General features: G+C 36.3%; 1 protein-coding gene across 1 annotated transcript in view; it reads left to right on the top strand.

The window, feature by feature from the left end:
* Positions 1-27,218, top strand: part of MET (MET proto-oncogene, receptor tyrosine kinase) — a 148,082-nt gene that overhangs the window by 101,854 nt on the left and 19,010 nt on the right. The window contains exons 6-14 of the mRNA XM_016201632.2: positions 1,090-1,235; positions 2,778-2,880; positions 2,989-3,125; positions 3,826-3,987; positions 7,551-7,650; positions 14,407-14,625; positions 21,202-21,348; positions 23,300-23,456; positions 23,645-23,785. Coding sequence (XP_016057118.2) covers positions 1,090-1,235; positions 2,778-2,880; positions 2,989-3,125; positions 3,826-3,987; positions 7,551-7,650; positions 14,407-14,625; positions 21,202-21,348; positions 23,300-23,456; positions 23,645-23,785 — 1,312 coding nt within the window. The remainder of the gene's footprint in view (positions 1-1,089; positions 1,236-2,777; positions 2,881-2,988; positions 3,126-3,825; positions 3,988-7,550; positions 7,651-14,406; positions 14,626-21,201; positions 21,349-23,299; positions 23,457-23,644; positions 23,786-27,218) is intronic.

Below are 27,218 nucleotides of genomic sequence, written 5' to 3'. Positions count from 1 at the left end.
TAGCTCTATGTATCATAGATCATATTTGGGCTCTCTCCAGTTTTGTTTTTATCTCTTACTAATATAAATAATATACTGAATGTATTAAATATTACATCATTTTTTAAAGGCTGAATGTATCAACTGACCAATTGGTATATGTCAAATAGTGACCATATTTAAAGAAAAATTGCAAATCAATAATAAATGTGAATTAACAAGTAAAAGAAATAGATTCACTTATTCATGTGTTGCTACCTGGCACATAGTAGATGATTTATAAATAAATGGCAGATATGTTTTGAATACCACCTATGTGTTTGATATTGTGAAAGCTGCTAAATGCAACTGAAAATGTTGAATATCAAAAGAGGTATTTTTATTGTGACTTTCTTCTCTGGATGGGGATTATCATAGCAACAAGAGTGTAGCACACAGAACAAGCATATGTTGGAGCTTGGTTTCTAGGGCTCATGAAGATGTTTTGAGCAGTTTCATCTAGAGGCCCATGAAGGAGTTATAATCAGAGTTCTAAGCATAAAAGTCTGGGTCCAAAGCATGTCTTCTCTAGCCTGGGAGTTTCCTAGAAGATGAAATCATTTCAGAGTAGCCCAAGAAGGCCCTTCATTCCCACCCAGGCTGAATCTGCTCTCTGTCCTTTCTCTGGATCTCCTGAAAACAACTTGTTTCATCAGCACATCAGATAGTTTTTTTGTTTGGGGAGAGAGGGGGGTAAATCCTCACCTGAGGACATGTTTCCATTGATTTGAGAAAGAGAGAGAGAGAGAAACATCCATGTGAGGGAGAGACATTGATCAGTCGCCTCCCAGGTATGTGCCCTGACAGGGAATCAAAAGCACCATCTTTTTGGTGTATGGGATGACACTCAACCAACTGAGCCATACCAGCCAGGGCAACACGTCATATAGTTTTAATGTTTGTTCCAGATACTCTGAAATTTGCCACCATTATTTCTTTAGTGAAAATTAATTTTTTTTTAGGTAGTGGGAGAATGAAAGAATTTCAGACTATTTGAGCATACGTATTTTGTTTTCCACACATATGAAAGAAAATATATTGGGGGTTATAAGTTCTGTGTTGTCCTTGTAGGTGTTCCCAACTAGTGCCCCTCTGGAAGGAGGGACAATGCTGACCATATGTGGCTGGGACTTTGGATTCAGTGATATAAAGAAAACCAGAATTCTCCTTGGAAATGAGAGCTGCACCTTGACCTTCAGTGAGAGTACAACAAATATGTAAGGATCTTAAAATACTTTGCTGGGATGTGATTGGAAAACAAGTTTTATGTTTGAATGAATACTTGTAAAAATTGCCCTAAAAGTTTATCCCGTACAAGTCATGGTCTATCACATCCCTTTTGGATTTTTTTTGTTTTGGTTTTTTTAGTCTTCTTTAATCCCAGGATTAAAGAGGGAGAAAGTTGACATTACCTAGATGAAAAAAAGAATCCCGCATTTGGGAGTTTTCAGTCATTTTTGTAACAACTCTTCAGAAATTGTCTGGGTAGATTTGAAAGCACTAGTTGGTTGGAGTCACTCTGTCTTTAAAGTCTTCAGATATAGTATCCAATGGTTTTTTTCTATAAAAATCAGTAAATAGCTTAGTATGTACCCTGTCTCCTAAATTTACTTTCTAAACCTCAGAAATGTAGTAGAGTAGCTGAATCACATTTTTGAGACTCATTTTTTGATGAGTTTAAATTTACATTCAGCTGATATTTATTGGCATTGTAATATAAGTAGTGTATCTCAGTTAGCCATTCCCAAATCCTGGAAGATAGCAATATTATTCCTATTTTTTAAAAGTGGTTCCTGAAGATCAGAAAGGTAATTCAGAGAGTAAGAGGTGAATAGACCTTCAAGCTCAGTTTTCCTGATCCAAGGCCTGTGCTTGTTCTACTATATTCTGCATGTACCTTCTATAAGATCTGAATCCCATAATGAACAAGAATCCAAAAATATTTAGTTATGTAGTAACAAGAACCAAACATTTAAAGTTTTATGGTTCATGCTAGTCTATCAAGTGATTATTTTATACCTAGTAGAATTTCTTTCAGAATTACACAGAGGTCTAAATCTATTCATTTTATTAAGAACAAAACATCCATTAATGTCATACTTTTTTAGCTTAATGGTCTAACAAATTATTTCTGAAATATACCTTGTAAATTCTTACTGATTGCATTATAAATTAGAGTCTTTAGAAGTGAAACAATTAATTCTCTTCTTTAAAAGTTATTTAATAAAATAAATTATATTTATAATCTCTAGGACTATAAGATTATTCAAAAACAATTCTATGGAAAACCTGTCACAATCTCATTTTTTAAGTAATTTAAGTAAACACGTGACAAGTGTAATCACAGAACTGCACCTGTGGACATACTTTAATAAAAGGATTTGGCTTATTTATCATTAGCCATTGTTATGCTATTGAGATACTATTTGTTAAATATGCCAAACATTATGCCTACAATTTTATATGATTAGACTTAGATTATTATGAACTTTTCAATTGGTGAATTCTGCATTGATGAGGTTTAACATTTCCTGTTTTGTCAGTATAAATAATATAATACAGTCAATATAAAGATAGTGTAATAGTATAGAAATAGAATTATACACTTTTCAGCCATAATGTTTACCGCAAATCTCTGCTTGCTAGTCAGAGTAGTCAGCTCACACATTAGAGTTAATGTCCCTTCATGTAAAACAGCCAAACTAAAAAATGCCTCCTTTGGATTTGTAACATATTAAACTTTGTGGGGGGTTTTTCAGGTTAAAATGCACAGTTGGTCCTGCAATGAATGAGCATTTCAATTTGTCCATAATTATTTCAAGTGGTCAAGGGACAGCGCAAAACAGTACATTTTCTTATGTGGTAAGTCTAAGCATTACTTTTCTCATGAAGTAGGATATTTAATTGTTAATTTATTTAGAGTTATAAAATTAACAAGCTACTTTGCTTTTTTTTTTTATCTCTCATCAGGATCCTATAATAACAAGTATTTCTCCTAGTTATGGTCCTAAGACTGGTGGCACTTTACTTACTTTGACTGGAAAGTACCTTAACAGTGGGAATTCTAGACACATCTCAATTGGTGGAAAAACCTGTACTTTAAAAAGGTGTTGTAAATTTGTTTTTTGTTGCGTCAGTCATGTAGAATTAATATCTACATCTAACAAATTAAGAAAAAATTATTCCTTTTTTTTAATGGAAAAAAAATCCAAGTTATTTATCATTTACTCTTCTGCTGATGTAACCTCTTCTTTCCCAAATCCATCTACTCCCTTTTGCTCATTTGTCTACCTTTCCCTTGTTGTTTATTAATTCCACCTTTAAGTTTTATCTTTCCATTCATCTTCTCTCCTGTTTTATCTTAGTATCCTAACTATACTATGAGTTGTGAAATTCTAATAATGACAATAAAATGAAATAAACATTTCCATCAAGATTTACAATTAGACTAAATCACTTTGCAGAGGTGAGAAACATGGGGGAGATTGGGATTGAAGAGAAGTTATATTTTTACTTCTTAGAATTGGAACAGCTCAGTTTAATCAAATACCAAAAGGATATCTTAATAATTGCTTAAAATCCTAAATGTTTTGAAGTCAAGGATGGCTTGCTGAAACAAGACTAGGGATCTAGTCAAGTGTAAACAGCCTACATTAGAAAGATCTTTTATCTAGACCACATCAGGAAATTCCTATTTAGGAGTCATTGAGTGATACCGTTTTGATTTATGGATATAATTTTCAAATATATGTGTCTTTAATAGCTAAAGTCCAATTTCTTCAAATTTTTTTTGTTTTTTTGATACAGTGTATCAGATAGTATTCTTGAATGTTATACTCCAGCCCAAACCTCTCCAACTGAGTTTCCTATTAAATTGAAAATTGACTTAGCCAACAGAGAGACTGACAGCTTCAGTTACCAGGAAGACCCCATTGTCTATGAAATTCGTCCAACCAAATCTTTTATTAGGTAAGTAAAAATTTCTGATGAGTGTAAAAAGTAAGGAACATAAGGATGATTTGGCTGTCGAATACTCAAGAGGAATTGTGGTTTTATCTTTAGCTTTGATGCTGTTGCATTTCTTTTAAAGGCTGCCTTTTATTTATTTATTCATTTATTTATTTTTGTTTGTTTGTTTAAAATATTACAGATGTCCCTTTTTCTCCCCAATGACCCATTCCACCCTGTCCCATCTCCCTCCCCAGTCCCTCTCCCCACCATTATCCGTGTCCATTATCCATTGTGCATATATGCATATAAATTCTTTGGTTACTCTCTCCCCCTCCACCCACCCACCCTCCTCCATCCCTCTGATATTTGTCAGTCTGATCTATGCTTCCATGTCATTGAATCTATTCTGTTCATCAGTTTATTAAGTTCTTTAGATTCCACATATAAGGGAAATCATGTGATGTTTGTCTTTCTCTGCCTGACTTATTTCACTTAGCATAATATTCTCCAGGTCCATCCATACTTCCCAAAGGGTACACCATCCTTCTTTTTTACAGCTACGTAATATTCCATGGTGTAAATATCCCACAGCTTTTTTATCCATTCATCTACTGATGGGCACTTGGGCTGTTCCCAGATCTTAGCTATTGTAGACCGCACTGCTATGAACATAGGGGTGCATATATTCTTTCTGATTAGTGTTTCAGGATTCTTAGGATACATTCCTAGGAGTGGGATCACTAGGTCAAAAGGCAGCTTCATTTTTAATTTTTTGAGGAACCTCCATACTGTTTTCCATAGTGGCTGTACCAGTATGCATTCCCACCAGCAGTGTACCAGGGTTCCCCTTTCTCCACATCCTCACCAGCACGAGGCATTTGTTGATTTGTTGATGGTAGCCATTCTTACAGGTATGAAGTGACACCTCATTGTGTTTTTAATTTGCATGTCTCTCATGATTAGCAACATTGAGCATTTTCTCATGTGTCTCTTGGCCATCTGCATGTCCTGTTTGGAGAAGTGTCTATTCAGGTCCTTTGCCCATTTCTTAATTGGGTTATTTGTCTTCCTCTTGCTGAGTAGTATGAGTTCTTTGTACACTTTGGAAATTATGCCCTTATCAGATACATCCTTGGCAAATATGTTTTCCCAGACCGTGGGGTTCCTTTGTATTTTGAGGCTATTTTCTTTTGCTGTGCAGAAACTTTTTAGTTTGATGTAGTCCCATATGTTTATATTTTCTTTTGTTTCTTTTGCCCTAGGAGATGTATCAGTGAAAATTCCACTATGTGGGATGTCTGTGACTTTACTGCCTTCCAGGATTTTTATTGTTTCATGACTTACATTTAAGTCTTTTATCCATTTTGGGTTTGTTTTTGTGTATGGTGAAAGTTGGTGGTCTAGTTTCATTTTTTTGCATGTACCTGTCCAATTTTCCCAGCACCACTTATTGAAGAGACTGTCTTTACTCCATTGGATGCTCTTGCCTCCTTTGTCAAATATTAACTGACCATAATGGCATGGGCCTCTTTCTGGGGTCTCTGTTCTGTTCCATTGATCTATATGTCTGTTGTTGTACTAATACTAGGTCGTTTTGATTACAATGGCTCTGTAGTACAGTTTGAAGTCCAGTAATCCCTCCCACTCTGTTCATTTTTCTCAAGATGGCTGCAGCTATTCGGGGTCTTTTTTGGTTCCATATAAATTTTTGAAATGTTTGTTCTAGGTCTGTGAAATATGCTTGGTATTTTAATAGGAATTGCATAGAATTTATAAATTGCTTTGGATAGTATGGACATTTTAATGATACTAATTCTTCCAATCCATGAGCATGGTATATTCTTCCACCTGTTTATATCTTCCTCTGTTTCTTTTTTCAGTGTCCTGTCGTTTTCCAAGTACAGATCTTTTACATCCTTGGTTAAGTTTATTCCTAGGTATCTTATTTTTTTTAGTTGCAATGGTAAATGGTATTTTTTTTTAGTTTCTCTCTCTGAAAGTTCATTGTTGGTGTCTAAGAATGCCATTGATTTCTGGATGTTGATTTTGTATCCAGCTACCTTGCCAAATTTGTTTATCATATCTAGTAGTACTTTGATGGATTCTTTAGGATTTTCTATGTACAATATCATGTCATCTGCAAATAATGACAGTTTTACTTCCTCCTTTCCAATTTGGATGCCTTTGATGTTTTCTTCCTGTCTGATCGCTGTGGCTAGGACTTCTAGTACTATGTTGAATAGGAGTGGTGAAAGTGGACATCCTTGTCTTGTTCCTGTTTTTAAGGGAAATGATTTTAGTTTTTGCCCAGAGTACGATGTTGGCTCTAGGTCTGCCATATATGGCCTTTATTCTGTTGAGGTATGATCCCTCTGTTCCCACTTTGTTGAGAGTTTTTATCAGAAATGGGTGCTGGAGTTTGTTGAATACTTTTCTGCATCTATTCATATGATCATACAATTTTTGGCCTTCATTTTGTTTATGTGATATATCACATTTATTGATTTGCGGATGTTGTACCAGCCTTGAATCCCTGGACTAAATCCCACTTGGTCGTGGTGTATGATATTTTTAATGTATTGCTGGATCTGGCTGCTTATATTTTGTTGAGGATTTTAGTATCCATGTTCATCAGGAATATTGGCCTGTAATTTTCTTTCTTTGTAGTGTTTTTATCTGGTTTTGGATTTAGGATGATGCTAGCCTGAAGGCTGCCTTTCCAGTTCAGGAGTAAAAACTACGTTCTTGTCCAGAATGCAGTTTGACTTTATTAATGCTAGTTCATGCCAAGAAACATTTTATCCTATTCTCTTACATTTTGAATGGATTTCAATAAAAAAATTTAATTAGCATCATAGTACTTGTGCACTTATATTATGTAGATGTCACTTCTATACTAAACTTAGTGCTCAAAAGTAGAATCATCTTTATTTCCCTCATTCTTCAGTATATTTTTCTCCTCCCTACTTTACATAAGGCTTTTCCCTATACTAGAGTCACTTTAAGTCAGTATCTCATTGGACCCACTTCAGTCTGCCTTGTTTCCATTAATTTTGTCAGTCTAGCAACAATAGTTAGCCCAGCCGGGCGTGGCTCAGCGGTTGAGCGTTGACCCAGGATCCAAGCAATTGGGGCTCGATTCCCAGTCAGGGCACATGCCGGGGTTGCTGACTCAATCTCAAGTCGGAAGCTTGGAGGAGACAGCCAATCAATGACTCTCTCATCACTGATATTTCTGTCTCTTTCTCTCCCTCTCCTTTCCTCTCTCTGAAATCAATAAAAATATATTTTAAAAAAATAGTTAAGTTTGTTCTTTTTTTTTTTCCAGAAAGAAAAAATTGTTTTGCATATTTGGTGAATAAAAAGACAAATACATTTCTTCATTTTGTGAAATGTGAATTTAAAAAATATTTTCAAGTTAGATAAGTTGTTTCCAAAGAACCATTACCACTGAACTTCCATTTGACTATGGCTGTGGCTGCAACTTGCAATCACTACATGTGATTTAATTGAACTTCTCTCTTTAAATACTTGGTAGGGAACAAAACTCTAAATATTGCTATTTTGTTTTATTTTGCCAGTGGTGGGAGCACAATAACAGGTGTTGGGAAAAATCTGAATTCAGTCAGTGTCCTGAGGATGGTAATAAATGTGCGTGAATCAGGAAGGAACTTTACAGTGGTAAGTCTTTTGAGTGATAGCTGTGCTTAAAGTTCTTCATCTCTGCCTCTACCACTGGTTTTCATGGTTCGTAGGACATTTCAATTTGCCTTCAGTGTTTGCAAGTACCTTCCTTGCAGTGTGGGTCAAATAGTAGTTTTTATTTAGCAACTCAGATTATCTTGTTTTGGGTTAATATTGTAAAAAAATACACACACACAGACATAATGTTTAGACACAAGTTATAATTACCAACTTGAGGCAGTGTTGTTAAAGACAGTCGGTACAAATACAGACTACATCATTTCCTGTCTTAGTGAGTTGGGGTGCTACAACAAAACTACCATAGACTGGGTGGACTAAACAGCAACCATTTATTTCACAGTTCTGGAGGCTGGGAAGTTTAAGATCAAGGCGCCAGCAGATCTGCGTGTCTTTGAGTACACTCTTCCTCATTTGCAGAAGGCCATCTTCTTGTTGTAACCTCACATGAGACAAAGAGAAAGGAAGCTCCCTTGTGTCTTTTCTTATAAGGGCACTAGTGAGAACTTCACCCTCATGACTCAATTACCTACCCAGGGTGCTGCAAATACTATCACATTGGGGATTAGGGTTTCAACATATGAATTGTGGGGAGGGGGACACAAAGATTCAGCACTCCCCTAAGTCCCCCTTTTTTTAATGTACCATAGAACATCAGCCCTTTTGCTCTAATAAAACCCATGAGTAAAGTCTTCAGTCTTGCAGTATCATCCATTTCTTTCTAAGTGACAGATACACAATGTTTTCTTACATTTACTTCTTACCATTATATTTGTCCCTTTGTTAGAACGTTATCAAGTAATGAGAAAAAGCATTAGAGTAATTATGTCCTAGAGTATTTATGTTCTTTGGTATTTCTCCACCTTTCCTTCTTTATTTGTAAGGTCAGTCAAGATTTAACTGAATGCCTCCTTAAAAGTGATTGACCTATTTTGTGCTCTAACAATTTATATAGGTCATGTTAAAATGGTAATTTTAGTTTAGGCCTTAGGAAAGTTCAAGCTATTTACAGAGATTTCATATTTTTGTTGTTTCTCTCTAATACAAAATACCATAATGTAGTTGGATTTGTGTACTCACTTAGAATGAAAGTTCTCAGTGCCCCCTGTCAAGCAGGATCTTGATTGGGCAGGTGATAGATTGAATTATATCATGTTCTTTTAGATTGCCCATCCAATATTTCTTGAAAACTAAGGCCACAGTTCTTTAATTACAAAATCCAATTTGGGACTAAAAATGTCAAGCCAAATCACCAAACAATAAGGTCACCTCAAATGAGATTTTCTTGACCTTCTCAATCAGCCACATGGCATCACCTCTAAAGAGTGTTATTAGATTCTTATCATATTCCTGAGAGATTATGCTCCAGGGAGTCACCGTATGAAGTAGAGAGCTTTGAAACCAATCCTCACACATAGCCACAAAGTTAAAATACTGCTGCTATTAATTTAAAGGACACCAATTCTTCACAACCGAGTGTAACATTATTACCCAAATAAGAATAACAGTAACCTTCTTTGGTGTTGGCATGTGACTTTTTAAAGTAGAAATCTGAGGAATTATTAGTTTATCTAACATATGCCGAGCCTATTATTAAAATACGGCTAAATTTTCTTCCTTCTCTCTCACCAGCATTATAATAACAGGTAAAACTCCTCTTAGCTTTCTTCATTCATTTGTAACCAAATATTTATTAAAAACCTCCTAGGTGTACAATGTAAGAGTGACATGTCCTAATGAAGATTCAAACAATGGTAGAAGATAAAAATTCTATCTGTTTACATCTCTGGATATATGAACTTCAATTGTTTTAGCCACAAACATATTGCTAGTACAGTAGAACTATACATTAGAATTGGACAAGAATTAAAAATTCAGTGAGTCTATTTGACTATTGTTTATGAAAACTACTTCATAAAGAGACATATTCCTTCCATGTTCCCTGCTGCTTGTAGAATTTGAAGCTGACCGTGATTGATTGAACCCACTCATTATTTAACAAATAAAAATGTTTGGTTAGGTCTGATTTAGATATATTGATCCAGCCACAATAATTTTAAGTTCAATAAACTCAAATCTTTAAAAATAAAAATACTAATCACCTTCTCAACAAAATGTGTATGAATTTGTTTATGTACATTATGTCTCAAAAGCCAGCAGTTTATTGTATAGTTTTCAAATTTCTCATTATATAGAGAATTATTGTGATAGCAGTAAAATTGTTCATTTCTGTTTTCAGGATGATAAGAATAAATTGCTTTCAGCATTATAATACAAATTTGATATAAAAGTAAATGATTTTATTTATATTTATGTATCAGTTTTCTTTATCTACTTATAGTATGCACTTTAAGTGTAGGATAATTTTTTAAAATTATTTTTAAAAGAAAATATCAAAACCCAATTTTGTTTGTGCTTTTTATGTATATCCTGAGTCCCTTTTCTATTGCAGGTGTAAGTAAGTGTTTTATCTCCAACTCTACTTGTCAAAGAAAAGGAAATCTAAGGGATGTTATTGCTTGTTTGTCTTTTCCTTGAGGGCAGAGGGAAAACACAACCATTTTACCTTTTTAAAATATTTATTTATTGATTTTAGAGAGAGAGAGAAGAAGGGAGGGGAGAGAGAGAGAGAGAGAAACATTGATTTGTTGTTCCACTTATTTACGCATTCACCATTTGCTTCCTGTATGTGCACTGACCATGACCGAACCCACAACCCTGGCATATCTGGACAGTGCTCTAACCAAGTGAGCCACCTGGCCAGGACCACAACCATTTAACCTTAAATGTGCCACTTTGTGTTACTGATTTAGTCTAAGCACAATCAAGAGGAAACTACATTTTCCAAACCTTTATAAATCAGAATTCCAAAGGAGAAAATTTGAAATGAGAGATGAAAGGGCATGGAATAATATTAGCAAAGCATGTGTGAAATAGAGAGCATAGGAAAAGATTTACCAACATAGACTGTAGAGTGAGCAAGAAGCAGTATGATAGCATGGAAGTTAAGACAGTGAATTTTTGAGCCCAGTGGCCTAGGATTTATATTCCTACTCTGCCACTCAAAACTGCATGACCTGGTCTAATGATGTAAGCTTAAAAAGTTGTTTCTTCATCAGTAAAATGAGGGTGATCAGAGCACCTACCTCATAGGATTATTGTGAGAATTAAATGAGACCAACCTTGAATTACACAGAACCTGGCACTCAGTAATTGATATCTTTTAACACACTAGTAAAATGATCTAACTACCATAGTTAATTATAATGTGAACCATATGGTGCTTGGCAGTTGACAAAGTGCTTGACCATGTAGTACTGCACATTGTTAGTGACATTTTAATCTTACTTCCTAACTGAGGAAACTGAGTTTCCAAGTAAGAATTTTGCCCTGATTCTCACAGCTTGATTTAAAGCTAGGATATGAATAAGGACTTCTATTTGCACAAAGTTCAACTCCCACTCTGTCATAGCTGTTTTATAAACAAGAAAGCAGTCCTTCCAGGAGACTATCTTCTTAAGAAAAATAAAGTGATGGAGGGTGAGCCAGCTTCAGGTAGATCAACATGGTTCATTCTGAGGAAGTAAAGCTCTGTTTCTTTGAACACTACATTGTTTACATAACTTTGCATCTATTGTGTTTCCAGAAATGTGTTCTTCAACATTACAAAGTTAAATGCTGATTTTTTCAAAAATTACATCTTTCTTTTTTTAATTACTGTTTTATTTTTCAATTAGAGTTGACATACATTATTACTGTATATTAGTTTAAGGTGTACTATCCCAGTGATTACTAACTTACTAAGTGAATATCTGATAATCTCAAACCCATGTGACACCATACATACTTAGTAGTAGATTATTGACTATCTTCCCTATGCTGTATTTTACATCCCCATTACTATTCTGTAACAACCAATTTGTTCTTCTAATCCCTTCACCTTTTTTACCCATCCTCCAACCTCCCACCCATCTGGCAACCATCAAAATGTTCTCTGTATCTGAGTCTGTTTCTGTTATGCTTGTTTGTTTATTTTGTTTTTAGATTCAATTGTTGATAGATATATATGTATTGTTCATATTTTTTATCTTTTTTCCTTCTTCTTAAAAAGACCTTTTAACATTTCCTATAATACTGGTTTGGTGGTAATGAACTCCTTTAGCTTTTTTTGTCTGGGAAGCTCTTTATCTATGCTTTGAGTCTAAATGATAACTTTGCTGGATAGAGCAATCGTGGTTGTAGGTCCTTGCTTTTAATCACTTTGAATATTTCTTGCCAATTCCTGGCCTGCAAAGTTTCTCTTAAGAAATCAGCTGACAGTCTTATGGGAGCTCCCTTGTAGTTTACTAACTTCTTTTCTATTACTGCTTTTAAGATTCTCTCTTTGGCCTGGCTGACATGGCTCAGCAGTTGAGCCAATGATCCAGGAAATCGAGGTTTGATTCCTGGTCAGGACACATGCCCGGGTTTTGGGCTCTATCCCCAGCGAGGGTGTAGAGCAGGCAGCTGATCAATGACTCATCATTGATGTTTCTATCTCTCTCTCCCTCTCCCTTCATCTCTCTCTGAAATCAATAAAAATATTTTTTTTAATTTTTTTTAAAAAGATTCTATCTTTGTCTTTAACCTTTGGCATTTTAATTATGATATGTTTTGGTGTGAGCCTCTTTGGGTTTATCTTGTTTGGGACTCTCTGTGCTTCCTGGGCTTGTGTATATTTCCCTCACCAGGTTAGGGATGTTTTCTGTCATTATTTTTTCAAATAGGTTTTCAATTTCTTGCCCTCTCTCTTCTTCTGGCATCCCCATGATGCGGATGTTGGTACACTTAAAGTTGTCCCAGAGACTCCTTACACTGTCCTCATTATTTTGGATTCTTTTTTTCTTTTTGCTGTTCTGACTGGGTGTTTTTTGCTTCCTTATATTCTAAATCTCTGATTTGATTCTCAGTTTCATATACTCTACTGTTGATTCCCTGTAAATCATTCTTCATTTCAGCTATTATATGCTTCACTTCTCAGTGGTCTTCTTTTATGCTGTTGAGGTTCTCACTAAGTTCATTGAGCATCCTTATAACCAGTGTTTTGAACTCTGCATCTAGTAGATTGCTTGTCTCCATTTTGTTTAGGTTTTTTCTTTTCCTGGCTTCTTGTTCTGTTCTTTCATTTGGGATGTATTTCTTTGTCTCCTTATTTTGGCAGCCTCCTGTCTTTGTTTCTATGTATTAGGTAGAGCTGCTACATCTCCTAGGCTCGGTAGAGTGGCCTAATGTAGCAGGTGTTCTATGGGGTCCTGTGGTACAGCTTCCCCAATCCCCCAAGCTGGGCACTCAAGGTGCACCCCCCATGTGGTCTGTGTACACACTCCTTTTGTAGTTGAGCCTTGATGGCTGTTGGCATGTCAATGGGAGTGATTTACCCACAGGCTGCAACCACTGACCTCCAACCATGGTGGAGGATCAGCTGTGCAGGGGCTGACCCCACAGAGTAGGACTTACTTCAGCAGGGCTCTGGTGCCTACTGAGTCTGCTCCTTGAGTGTGTTGCTTGTGGAGGTGGTTGGGTAGTGAGGCTTCAACCTGGTCTGAAGCTGTCCGCCAGGTGCACTTGCTCTGGGGACTCCTTGGAGGTACCCGCCAAAAATCAGCGGCCACCTGTGATCTGCCAGGGGCCACCCCGCATGAACAACACAGCTATCTGCAAACAGCTGCTACTTGTACTGGGCTTGGAGGTGCCCAGGTAAGTCTAAGCTGTGAATCGAGGCCAACTGCTGCTAGTGCCAGGCCTAAGACCACTTATTGAGAGGTATGGGGCACGCTGAGGCCAAATGTTGCTTGATGAGAGATTTCAGGAAAAACTGAAGTATGAGCTAAGACAGGCCATTCATATGGAAAAGCCACTAGAAACTGATTCCGTGGGCCTGAACATTGGGTGGGGCAGGGCCTCATGGAATCACCAGGGCAGGACAAACTGTGTGAGCCATGTTGATGGAATCTTAGATATGGTGCCCCCTGCCAGCTCTTTGAGGGAGGGCTCATCAAAAGAATAACGGCCTATGCCAGCACTTCTGTCTGGGAGAAAATTGCACCCCCTGCCCACCCCCAGCTCTCACCCTGATACCTGACAATTCAGTTCCTCCCTATATGTTCCTGATGCCTTTTGAACTACTGCCCCAGCATTGGAGCTCAAAACAAGTAAGTCTGAGTAAGTCCCCATGCAGGCCCTTTAAGAAGAACTGCCTGGACTCCAGCAGCCTTCTGTCTGCCTCAGCCACCAACTCTTCTGGTTTTCACAGCCAGAATTTATGGGACTTCTCTTCCTGCCACTGGAACCCTGGGATGGGGGGGCTGGTGTTGGAATGGGACCCCTCATTCTGCAGGGGGTCCTCCGCAGCTGAGGCATCCCTCCCAATTTTATCTGCCACACATAGGTGTAGGATCAGCCTGTTCTGCATCTCCACCCCTCCTACTAGTCTTGATGTGGCTTAATTCCCTAGTTGTAAAACTTCCATTCAGCCATATTTCAGGCAATTCTGAATAATGATTCTATAGTTTAGTTGTAGTTTTGATGTGTTTGTGGGAGGAGACAAGTGCTGCGTTTACCTACACCACCACCTTGACCAGACACTCCAAAAATTATATCTTTCAATTGATTGTCTGAAACAGTGAAATGTGAAAGTTGTTATTGATGTTGTCAAGCCATAGTCTGCTCACAGTGGGTAATTGTGTCTTCTTATAGGCATGTCAACATCGTTCTAATTCAGAGATAATCTGCTGTACAACTCCGTCACTACAACACCTGAATCTGCAACTCCCCCTGAAAACTAAAGCCTTTTTCATGTTAGATGGGATTCATTCCAAATACTTCTATCTCGTTTATGTACATAATCCTGTCTTTAAGCCTTTTGAAAAGCCAGTGATGATATCAATAGGTGATGAAAATGTACTAGAAATTAAGGTAAGAAATGCTTAAAATGCCCTCTTAAATCATCAATTAACACTTAATTGACTTCATAGCTATATGAGTAGAATTGTTATATTTGTTTGGACATTATCTTATCATTATCAGCAAATATCTAAGCTCTGAAAAACACATTTTTTTGGCATAGGACTAAAAGGTAAGTATAATCCTGGACTGCTGTTTAATGAAGCATTTAACAACTCTTTTTTGTATATATATTTAAAAGTAGCAAATGTGGGACACAAATCCATTAAATAGGCTGCCTATGATGCATTATCCTGTCAGTGTTATGTATGTATTTTCCTGGATACCGAAATGAGCTCATTAGAAGATAAAAGGTAAGAGCCATGAAAGTAAATGCATCAATTGTAGTTCTGTACTTCCTTGAAATACTTGGAAATTTGTGTCTGGATAGAGCCATCTCTAAGCTGAATTATAAATGGAGCTGGGTTTTCTCTACCTTAGGAATATACTAGCCTCTAACTATAATTTTTTTTGTTATTTGTTTTTTATCCTCACCCAAGGATATTTTTTCCATTGCTTTTCAGAGAGAGTAGAAGGGAGAGAGAGAAAGAGACACAATGATTGGTTGCCTCCCTCACACACCCCAACCAGGGCTGGGGATTGAGCCTGCAACCGAGGTATGTGCCCTTGACCAGAATCAGACCCAAGACCCTTCAGTCCACCAGCTGACTCTGAGCCAAATTGGACAGGGATCTAACTATAATTTAATTGGAGAAAACATATCATCTTTTCTAACCAGCATGTTGCAAACAAAGAATACTAAAGCCCAGAGAGGGCAAGTGATTTGACAAGTGATGAAATAGTGACCAGAATACAGCTCTCTTGTGTCACTTCATTTGTTTTTACTTCAAATAGTAATAAAACAGGCAAAATGATCAATACTTTAATTACCTATAGCCTTTCACTAGAAACAACAAAATATTTATCCTTCAACATGTTGTTTTTAACATGTTTTTTCAATATATATATGTATTTCAATATGTTTTTATTGATTTCAGAGAGAGGAAAGGAGAGGGAGAGAGAGAGAGAGAGATAGAAACATCTATGAGAGAGAAACATCAATCGGCCGCTTCCTGCATGCCCCCCACTGGGGAACAAGCCCACAAGCCGGGCATGTGCCCTGACAGGGAATTGAACTGGCGACCTGGTGCATAGGATGACTCTCACCCAACTGAGCCACATCAGCCAGGCTCAATATGTTGTTTTTAGACAAATCATAATATTTTCCCTAAAAGATAGCCTGGATGCAAATATGAACAAACACAAAGTAATAGAATAGGATAGTCTCTGTTTAGGTGTAATATAAGTTCTCATAGATCATCTTCATCTAAGTAAATATACATTTCTACTGAAATTTTTCTTCTTTTTTGACAAGATTTTATCTCCAGCCAAACCCATGCACATGTACATACTCATACAAGTTTACTAACCTTGCCATTGTGTTTTGTACAATAATTAAGCAAGCCCAGAATGGAATTAAATGGAGGCCTGCTTCAATGAATGACATGTCTACCACAGCAAAGTTCTTTCACCTGCTTCTTTAATTAGTTTTATAAAGGGAGAAAAAGCTTTTATCTCTTCTTTCTTTTTCAATAAAACTAATCTAGTGTGGCCTTTTGCTTTCAAAAATTACTGTGTTTGTCATTTGAAAGATTCCATTTGGTTTTTCTTGATGAAGACAAAAGTTTATTTGCAAATATTTTTATTCCCAGATAAACGCTATTTTTCTACTCCTGTATCTATGATGGAAGGATTAGAAATAAATGGTTCTTTATCTACCTTCCAAGCACAGTCTTATATGGAAAAAACTTCTTTTTCTGTAAATTAAATACCCATTTTTCAATGTCCTACAAAATTGTTGGACCAAGAAAAATATGACTTGACATCATTTTCAGCCTTTCAGTGTTATTCCTAACATGGCCCCAAACAGTCTCTGGAAACAGGCACAGACCACTTCCTTCTTTTGTTTCTATATAGAATGATTATTTTCTCTAACAAGTGTATAGCCCCTATCATGTCACAAAGTGGCAATCTGGGGGGAAAGGGACCAGTTTAGGGGGACTGTTTTGGTATCATAATTGAGTATTTCCCATACTTCATTTTCCTTACGTATAAGAGGAAATCTAGGGTATAAGAGAATATTTGTGTGATGGCAATTTAACCCTTTATCAATCTCTAAAGTTGATCATATTAAAATCTCTGCCTCTCTTAAGGCCTCTTCTGGACAAGCAGTGGATTGTTTTTATCAAAAGAAAGGATACCATTTTATTGAATGTTGTGCTTGTTCAATTACCATTCAAAACATAAGTGTAAAGTGTGTTTGTATTCCATCAGTGAAAGCACTATGGGGAGAATCATGTGTTTAGAGTGAGATTTACTCCTTTTTATAGCCAGGAAGTGTTCATGGTCCTTAAGCAGCCATGCATATAAGAATTCCTTGGCTAAAAGAGATTATGATACTTTCCAGCCCAGTTATGAGAACTGCCTCAGTCAGCAGTTGGCCCAATGACTACACCATGGTGAAGAGGGTCAACCAAGTTTGGATCCAGAGAATGTAATAGAGGCCAAGGGTCAGTCATTCCGTAAAACAAATCAGAAACCCCCTCAATATGGGAGGTCTATGAGCAAGGCTTCAGTCAACCAGCACCAATGCTGGACAGTGGTCATTACAAGTAGATGTCTCTTTGGGAGGACACATTAGGGCACAGTGTTTATGTCAAAGGCAACTCACCTCTGTATGTCATTTTAATTAACACAGTACTTTAACATATATTATTTCATCTGGGAAGTCAGCGATGATTATCCCCATTTACAGATAAGTAAAGAGAGGTTTTAAAAGATTCAATGATTTGTCTTGGGTCACCTATAGGGGCAAACAGCAGAACTAGGGCTTATACTCCAAAATTGGTCTTCTTTCCACTATATAACAATGCTTTTCATATTAACTTTTATTTGGTTTAAAGCAAAATATCTTTTATAATAGGCTTTTCTGTCATATGATATGTAGATATCTATACAGTTCTCTAAGTGAAATAGCTCCAAACTCCTTACAAATACCTAAAAATAAAATCTTATTATATCACATTTTGTGTATGAGCATATTTTATGGAACTAGAGAAGTACAGTAATTACTTCTGACTCTGTCCTGGGAGTTTATCTTGTTTGGGAGTATATTGTATATATGGTTATAGAGATGCTTCAGAAGTCCAATCTGAAGTCAGCTAAAATAGGAAAAAGAAGGCAGGAAGATGAGCTAAGTCAGGGAGCAGGAACTTGGGCTATATTGCAAGCACAAGAACAAAGGTTAGGGGGTCAAGAAGAAGCCTTTGTGTCTGGGCATCAGAAGAATCTAGAAGGGGGCATAGGTCTGAGCTAATCTAGTCTACCAGCCCCACAGAGCCAGCCAAAGATTGTCTTCTTTCTCCTCCTGATGATTTGACCTGCAACTATAGGCCCAATCCCAACCACAACCACTGTGATGCCAGTTCTAGCTCCAGACAGGATGGTGATGAAGGGCTCTTTTCTTAGGGGTCATCTGTCCCAGTATCAAGAACTATTCTTACTGATGGTACTCATAAACTAGTATTTTCTGTACTATACACATTAATATTCATTCTGTATACACACACATATACACTCTCACAGCACCTGTGAAGAAACCAGTTTAATTTTGGCTCACCAAGCTTTTCTCAAATGACCTGGGCACTTTCTGCCCATATACCTATTAACATTCTTTGAACTCAGTTTTGAAGCTTTCTGTGAGGGTTCTTCGACCTGATTCCTAAGCTGAGGGATGCATATCCTCTGGATAAAGTATAAATCTCCCCTCCAACCACTACCACCAATTCAATAGTTTTCTGCTGCCAACTTCCCTGGGCTGTTGCCTGGCTGAGTCCGGCTACCAACCTGCACCTCACTGCCTTAGCTTACTTTCCCAGTCTCAATCTTGTGGCTACCATGATGTATGAAAACTTGTAAGACCCCTTCTGTTATAATGCTATTTTTCAAATCCTACCCAATTCCACTCCCATCTGTTCTATTCTGTAACCAGTTCAGGCATGGGTCCCCGGACTTGAATTCTAGATAGAAACATGTCACACCTGGCCAGTGTTGGAGAGGAAAGAGAACAAGGAACATCCTGATATTACATATTGGGAGTAATTGGTTTTCACTTTAGAAAGGTATTCATTTTAACATTACAGTAAGAGGAAGAAACTCTTACTCATCTTTATAGTCTCAGTAAAAAGAATGTGTCTAACACACAATAGATGGTAAGAAGATATTGTATCAAATGGAATTTTATTTGCTTCATGACCAAGTCCTTTATTGAACTTTATTTCTCAATGTATAAAGTAGGAATAACAATAATAGCTACCTCAGGAAGATGTCTTTACAGGATAAAATGAGATAATTATACTTCTAAATTGCTATATATGTAGGGGATTAAAGACCAGAAAGTTTCTTCTATATTGCTTTATTTAAAAACTCATATATTGCCATTTCAGTGACTGAAAAACTGAACCAATTTTGTAAATATGTTCTTCTATTTAATAATACTTAATATTAAATAATGAAAAAGTAAATAATAAAAGTTCTAAACATATACCTTTTCCCCACAGCTCCATAAAGCTATGTTTATTTTAAATGATAAAAAGTAGCCTAGCCCTGATGGTTTTGTTCAGTGGTTAGAGCATTGACCCACAGACTGAGGGATCTCAGGCTTGATTCCCAGTCAAGTGCACGTACCTCATACCTTGGTTGCATTCCCAGCCCCAGTCTCGTGCGGGAGGCAACCAATCAATATGTCTCTCTCATGTCGATGTTTCTCTTTCTCTCTCCCTCTTTTCCTCCCTCTCTCTCAAAATTTCAATGGAAAAAATACCCTCCTGTAAGAATCAATAACAAAAAAGTAGTTTATATCTATTTCTATTTTTTCTGACTCAGGCCCCTCTGTTGTATAGTAGTGGGCTGCCAGTATCACTTTTGTGATATATTAGGTTGTAGACTTTTAAGGTAATTACTGAACATATAAAGCTAAGGGTAATTTCTTAATGTAAGTCACAGCTTATCATGTGTTCCTTAGTAGGCACAAATGAAAAGGGATTCAGTTGTATGACTTGTGATCTGTTTTTGTTTTAGAGAAGCCTTTTATGCAACATCCAAGGAGATCCTGAGCCTAAAAGGAGTATTAGAAATGTAAATGCAGTATGTTTCCCTTCCCCCAGCTTTTGTTATTATCTAAGCAAGCAAGACACATTTTAGTCATTCTCTCAAAATCAAGGCCTCCAGCTCTTTAATCTTTTTTCTTTATCATTCCCTGAAGTCCCTCCAATATGTGAGTGCCTTCGCCCTCCTCAGGCCTAACCAACAAGTTGTCATTTGAAGCCCCACAGTGACTTATTACATTTATGTGCTTTTATATTCAATTGCCCTATGTGGCTGACTTGGTTCAATGGGGTACACATACTGCCACTAGAAATATTATAAAGATATAGTTTGTTTATCTCTATTTTTTTCTGAAACTTCAGATTCATGTTAGAAAGAAGTATTTTCTTCAAACTTATTTTCCCAAAATAATATCTAACCTACCAATCTATTAAGATCCGTATGAGACAATGTATGTAAAAGCAGTATGCTAAGTATTAAAGATCATACAAAACAGAATAGCAGTGCTGCAGTTATGACTGGCTGCTCTTTGTCCATAAGAAAAGTCTCAATATGTTTTGATGTATCTTTTCTCCAAATAATGGCTTTTTAATAAATAACTGTACTCATTAATTGTTATATGAGAGATTGTCCCTGTTTTCACTTCTTTTGCATGCTAATGATTGGTTTCTTCAACAAAACATTAATATTTCATAATGGTAACTTCAGTTAACTACATCAAATTGAGTAATTTTTTAAATCCTCATATAATTGTTCAAAATAATGTAACCATGCTCTCAAATCATAATGAGGATCACATAACATCTTACAGGAATTTCTTTAAAAATAAATTCATTTATGTATAGGATTTAACTGTTCAAGGATGAAAAGAAACTGCCCAAATCAAGTACAAAAGGAATATATTAACATAGATGATTAAATCAGAATCCCTAGATGCATCAGTATCTTATAAAACAATCACTGTGATTCTAAAAGTGAAGCCAAAGCCGAGTTTCACTACATTAGGCAGCGTTAGGCAGCACAATTAAATCTCTAAATTGCTTCTTTTTTTGCCAGCCATCAATACCATCTGAAAGCATTAATAAGGTGATTATGGCTAAGAGGTCATTCAATGTAAGGATGTGAACCAAAATTCTCTTCCTTTTTCTCTAAAATCCAATTTGACAGAAAGCTATATGCTGTGATTCCAGACTAATTAGTGCCTGAAATGGTCATGCTTTCTTTCAGCCATCCAAATTCCCATGAAAATGAATATCATAAACTGAGTATCATGTGCCTTGGCAAACAACAGGGCCTGTGTTTGCAGTATATTTATATTCCTTTACAATTGCTAGTATTCCTGCAAAACTGTGAAGTGTTAACAACCTTTTTTTTTTCTTCCAGGGAAATGACATTGACCCTGAAGCAATTAAAGGTGAAGTGTTAAAAGTTGGAAATAAGAGCTGTGAGAATATATACTCACATTCTGAAACTGTTTTATGTAAGGTCCCCAGTGACCTGCTGAAATTGAACAGCGAGCTAAATATAGAGGTGGGATTCTTGCATTCCTCTCATGATGTAAATAAAGATGCTAGTGTAATTATGTCACTTGCAGGCTTAAAGTAAATCATTAAACTCGTTTGTGTGTTGGCTTTGGCTCATCAGCTCAGCCTTGATTCTTGGTTGTTATTTTAGAAATAGTGAGGTTTTTGTTGCACTGTCACCTTCCCAGGCTTGAGAGGGTAGATCTCAAAAGTCCTTCCTAGCCACACTACCTCTGCATTGCCATACTCTTGCCAAAATCTGCTCTAGAAATAAGGACATATCCAAGATTGCCCCTTCTCCTACCTCTGGCCACCCTAGGAGCTTTCCACAGTGATCTCAAATGCATGGACCTCATAAGCAAAAAAATATGTATGTATGCACTGGAAAAAATAAAATAGAAATTAAGCTATTTTACAGTAACTTCTTCATATAGACAGCTAAATTAATAACCTGGATCCAGAGTGAGTGATTTTTTTTTTTTGCATTCCTTTTTTTCTTAGTGAGCTTTATTGAGGTTAACTCACCAAGAAACTTCACATACCATACAGTTCACACATTTAAAGTGGTTTGGGGTATATTACATTATTAATATTTTTAACTTGTGGTAAAATATATATAACAATTTTTGCCATTTTAACCATTTTTAGTGTGCAATTTAGTGGCATTAATTACATGCACAATATTGTGCATGCAACCATTACCACTATCTAATTCTAAAACTTCTTTTATCACCCCAAACAGAGCTCTGGAACCAATAAGCAGTACCATCACATTCCCTCCTCTTCCGCAGCCCCTAGTATGAATTTGCCTACTCTACATAGTTCATATAAGTGAAATCATACAATATTTGCCCTTTTGTGTCTGGCTTATTTTATTAGCATGTTTTTAAGGTTTATTCATATTATAGTATGTGTCAGAACTTCATTACTTTTTAAGGCTGAATATTCCATGGTATAGATATACCAGGCTGAATATTCCATTGTATAGATATATCATATTTTGTTTATCCAAGAATGAGTGCTTTTTAAAGGATTCCTGAAATCTTCTAAAAAGTTATGAAATGGAAATCAAAATAAATTAGAAAATTAAGGCTGAATTATGAGATCAGAGTTTAGAATTTAGAAGGACCATAAATCCTGAAAATTATACCATGGAAGGGACCTCAAATATTTCCTCTATGTATCAAAACTGATATTAAAATATTTTAAGGCTGCCCTGGCTGATGTAGCTCAGTGGTTAGAGCGTCGTCTTGGGCACCAAAGGGTCAAGGGTTCAATTCCCGGTCAAGGGCACATACCTCAGTTGTGGGTCTTCTCCCTGCCCCTAGTCCAGGCAGGCGTGGGAGGCAACCAGTTGATGTGTCTCTCTCACATCTATGTTTATCTCTCTCTCTCTCCCCACCTCCCGCCTTCCCTTTTACTCTCCCTGATAAAGCAATGGAAAAAATATCCTCACTTGAGGATTAATCAAACATGACTTTATTATGCCATAATAATGATTATTTACTTCTTATGGTAAGTCTCCTTTGCCCTCTACCCCATCCTGTAGGACAGAATTAATATCCTATTGTCTCTTTTTCTTACTGTTTATTTATACATATGTGGGACATATTACGTTGTATTATAATCATCTATTTATGTGTTTATCTCCCTTTTATACCTCAGTTCCTCGAGATCAAAGACTCTTTTTATTTATTTGTTATCCCTAATACATAGTTACAAGTACAAACAGCTAAATATCATGTAAGTGCTTCAGAGATCATTAGCCCCTACTTGTTAAAACACTGAAGCAGAATTGAGAAATGTCTTATTACTCTATAGGCAATCATATCATTTATAGAAGAGTAATAACCAGGTGGTATCTCAGGCCCATAGAGACTGTGATTCAACCTGCGTAGTATATTTTATACCTATCTAAAATAGCCAGCTAAATTCTGGCTTTCCTTTGTCATTTTTAGTGGAAGCAAGCAGTTTCTTCAACTGTCCTTGGAAAAGTGATAGTTCAACCAGATCAGAATTTCACAGGATTGATTGTTGGTGTTGTTACAATATCAATAATACTCTTATTATTACTCGGGCTTTATCTGTGGCTGAAAAGGAGAAAGCAAATTAAAGGTACATTTTTTAATTATTTATTTTAAGGAGTTACCTTGAGAATGAAGTCATTACAGTTTAAAATTGTAAATTCATGTGCACTGTTATACATGCAATCTATAAAACCCATGAATTCTTGTCATGGTCTGCTGGGACCCATGATAGTCAAGTCTTTAACAATCTCTTTCTCTCTCTCTCTCTGTTTTAAGATCTGGGCAGTGAATTAGTTCGCTATGACGCAAGAGTACACACTCCTCATTTGGATAGGCTTGTAAGTGCCCGAAGTGTAAGCCCAACTACAGAAATGGTTTCAAATGAATCTGTAGACTACCGAGCTACTTTTCCAGAAGGTATATTTCAGTTTATATTCTGAGAAATACCTATACATATACCTCAGTGGTTTGTGGCATTGTTGTTTATTTTTTGTTTTGCCTTTATATTTTTATAAAAATATAAAAGAAGTATTTACCTCTTCTTTCACCAAGGAAGTATTTAATTTGACACAGAATTACTGGGCTCTTATTTTTAAATCAACTCATTTATACGTTATATTAGATTTTTAGAGTATTTAAGTTCCTTTCTCACAAAAAGGTTAATCTTTATATTTCAATTACAGTTGACATTCAGTATTATTATTAGTTTTAGGTGTACAGCATAGTGGTTAGATATTTATATAATTTATGAAGTGATCCTCCCAATAAGTCTTATACTCACCTGACTCCATATAGTTATTACAATATTATTTTTTTTAAAATATGTCTTTATTGATTTCAGAGAGAGGAAGGGAGAGGGAGAGAGTGAGACAGAAACATCAATGATGAGAGAGAGTCATTGATCGGCTGCCTCCTGCACGCCCCCAACTGGGGATCGAGCCCGCAACCCAGCCATGTGCACTGACTGGGAATCGAACCACGATCTTCTGGATCCTAGGTTGATGCTCAACCGCTGAGCCATGCCCAGCTGGGCTACAATATTATTGACTATATCGCCTATGCTGTAGTTTGCATCCCGGGACTGTTTTTATAACTTCCAATTTGTACTTCTTAATCCCTTTACCACAAAAAGATTAATTTTAAAATCATTTGAGCAAAGGTAAGCTACTTATCATCTCAGGGCAATGCTAAGAAATTGTGAAGTGCTCTTTAACAACCCAGAAAAAGATAAGATACAAATTTCATATTTATTTGTTTTTTATATTTATTTAAATATAAGTTGGCATTGCTACCTTTTTTTACCTCAAAATGTTGCTCCTCAAACATTTAAATTACACCTTTAGTACTCCTTTGAAGATTCTTAATGAACTGTTAGTACACAGCCTTTTACCCACAGCATTCCAGTACTTCAGTATATTTTTAGTCTTATCCAATAAAATCCTTCATTTATGCTGTTTAAAAAGGAGGGGTTAGCATCATTTGCTTTGCAAAACATTGAGCTTAATAATGGTTAGGTTAACCAGCACATTTCACATTGTTTTATTTAAAATCTCCTGGTAAAAGCAAAATGTCTGTATTGTATCTGCTTCATTATCTTTACAAGTTACAGGTCGTGAGTAAAATACAAGGATTTCCCTCGTTGAATATTTACCATTGGACAAATAAAATGAGTCACAGACAGCTGAGGATACAGGAAAACTTACCTAGTTGCTCCTCCAAACAAAGTATAAGAGCAGTGAGGCAGTTAACATTTTAACTTTTTTAACACTGTCTGTTTTGAAGTTTATATTAGTTCTATAGAGATACACAGAAGTATTGTCTTTGCCCATCTGACTCCATTTGCCTTTAAAAAATTCATGCCCTGCCCTGGCCAATGTGGCTCGGTTGGGCATCTTCCCATGCACTTGGCTGTTGCCAGTTCAATTCCCAGTCAGGGCACATGCAGGAGGCAGCTGATCAATGTTACACGCTCACATCAGTGTTTCTCTCTCTCTCCCTCCCTCTCTCTGTAAAAATAAATTTTAAAAAAATATTTTTTTAATCCATGCACTTAACAACATGGACAAATCAAATCCAGTTTACAGTTGAAATTTAGAGCTTTTATAGCTTTAATCTAAGATCATTAAAATTCACAAGTAACTTTAAAAAAAAAAAAAAAGCTTGCTTAATCTTCTTTCAACTTCATTACTCACCAAACCTCTATTATCATTGCTTAGAAGCTTGAGTTCCATCTTCTTTCCTATATTGAACCTACTCCTTGGAAACATGGAAAAGTAAAATAGACAAAAGAAGGTCATGTAGAGAGAAAAAGAAAATACATAGCCGGCAACTAATGAAGAGGCAGCTCTCAAGCTTTTCTCTATATATATGAAGAGGGACAGCCTCTTCATCAGTCTTTCATGCAGAGCTAGAATTCTCTGCGGTGTTACACCAGAATCACACATTAATGGTTTAAATGGTTTGTTCACATGTTTGAACTTAACTGGAGGGTCATTAGAGTTTCCATGCTAGGGGACTTTTTTCTTGTGTTTCACCAAGGATTTCCCTCAATCTCCACAACCCTGAGAATTTAGAACCCTGATCTCTAGGTGCAAAGGTTTGGGAAGTGAAGGTGAAGGAACTGAAAGCTTGGAGAGGCTCCTTTGCATTCTTCTCTCTTATAGAAGGTTTCAGGAACTTGACTCTGGGATCAAAGGAACAGGCAGCCAGCTAGGCCCTCTTTTTCTCTCACCCATCCAGCATTTCAGTACTCCCCTGATGTTCTAAATTTGTCCTTTAGGTAATCATTATCTGTCTCATTTCCAGACAGTGATTATTGAAACTATAGGTGACTCCGAAGCTTTCCTGGAACCACTGTTGAGATTTACTGCTCTGGTCAAATTGCTTTGTTATTAACCAAACTGTTCAATGTGGAAAATACTAAAAAATGCTTAAGTGGGGTTAGGAATAGTCAGGGTACTATCAACTTTCTTTTTATGTCCTACTCTCAAGTTCTGATTTTCCTGCTCATTTGCAAACAAATGATATTTTTGTTACCAATGGAAACCCCCCTTACAATACCCTCCTTTTTTCCTTATGTTATATACTAATACAGTTCAATACCCTGCTTAGGTTATCTTCAGATATGTTGCTGTGGATGCAGTGCCCTCTCCCTGACATGTATGAATTCCCAGTGGAAAAGGGAAGGCAACTGGTGGCTTCTCTGCCCTATTTGGCTTAAGAAATTTATTCTCAACCTCACAATTCCTTACTGCTGAAATGGAAAACTTCACCTTGAAATAGAATACCTTGCCTGAGCCTCTAAGGGCTTTGGTTGTAAAGATCAAATTATAAGGAATGTTGATTCCATTCCAAGTGCCCTCAGCTAAGCTATGGGAATGACACACTAATCCAGTTCTAATCAACCTTCTCTAAATAGCGATGATACTAAATCTGCTGCCATCATCACAAATGGAGAATTTACCACTAATTAAAAAGCTTCAGTTCTGAAAATATATCCATTATATACTTTTAAACATATATATGCAAAATATTTCACTATATTTTTTTTTCCTTGGCCTAGAATCCATGTAGGTTTTAAACAATTCTAATTATTTCTGTCAATAAACACTAGTCTCTCAAAAGGCATACTATTTGTGCAGCTCCCCATTTTTAAGAATATAGTATATTAAAAATAAACGTCAAACAGGGCTTTTTGTTATATATAAAAAGAGAAATGTCTAAGGAAATGAAGAGAATAAACAAGATGTCAAAGTTAATGGTTAGTCTACTTAAAAGAAAATTTATTTAAAAATTTTAAAACACACACGGGTGGACAAAAGTAAGTTTACAGCTGTTCATATATAAAAGA

The sequence above is a fragment of the Miniopterus natalensis genome, chromosome 10 (assembly GCF_054644295.1).
Source record: "Miniopterus natalensis isolate mMinNat1 chromosome 10, mMinNat1.hap1, whole genome shotgun sequence".
Classification (NCBI taxonomy): Eukaryota; Metazoa; Chordata; class Mammalia; order Chiroptera; family Miniopteridae; genus Miniopterus; species Miniopterus natalensis.
The sequence above is the reverse complement of the archived record's forward strand: the minus strand, read 5'-3'. Positions and strand labels throughout refer to the sequence as shown.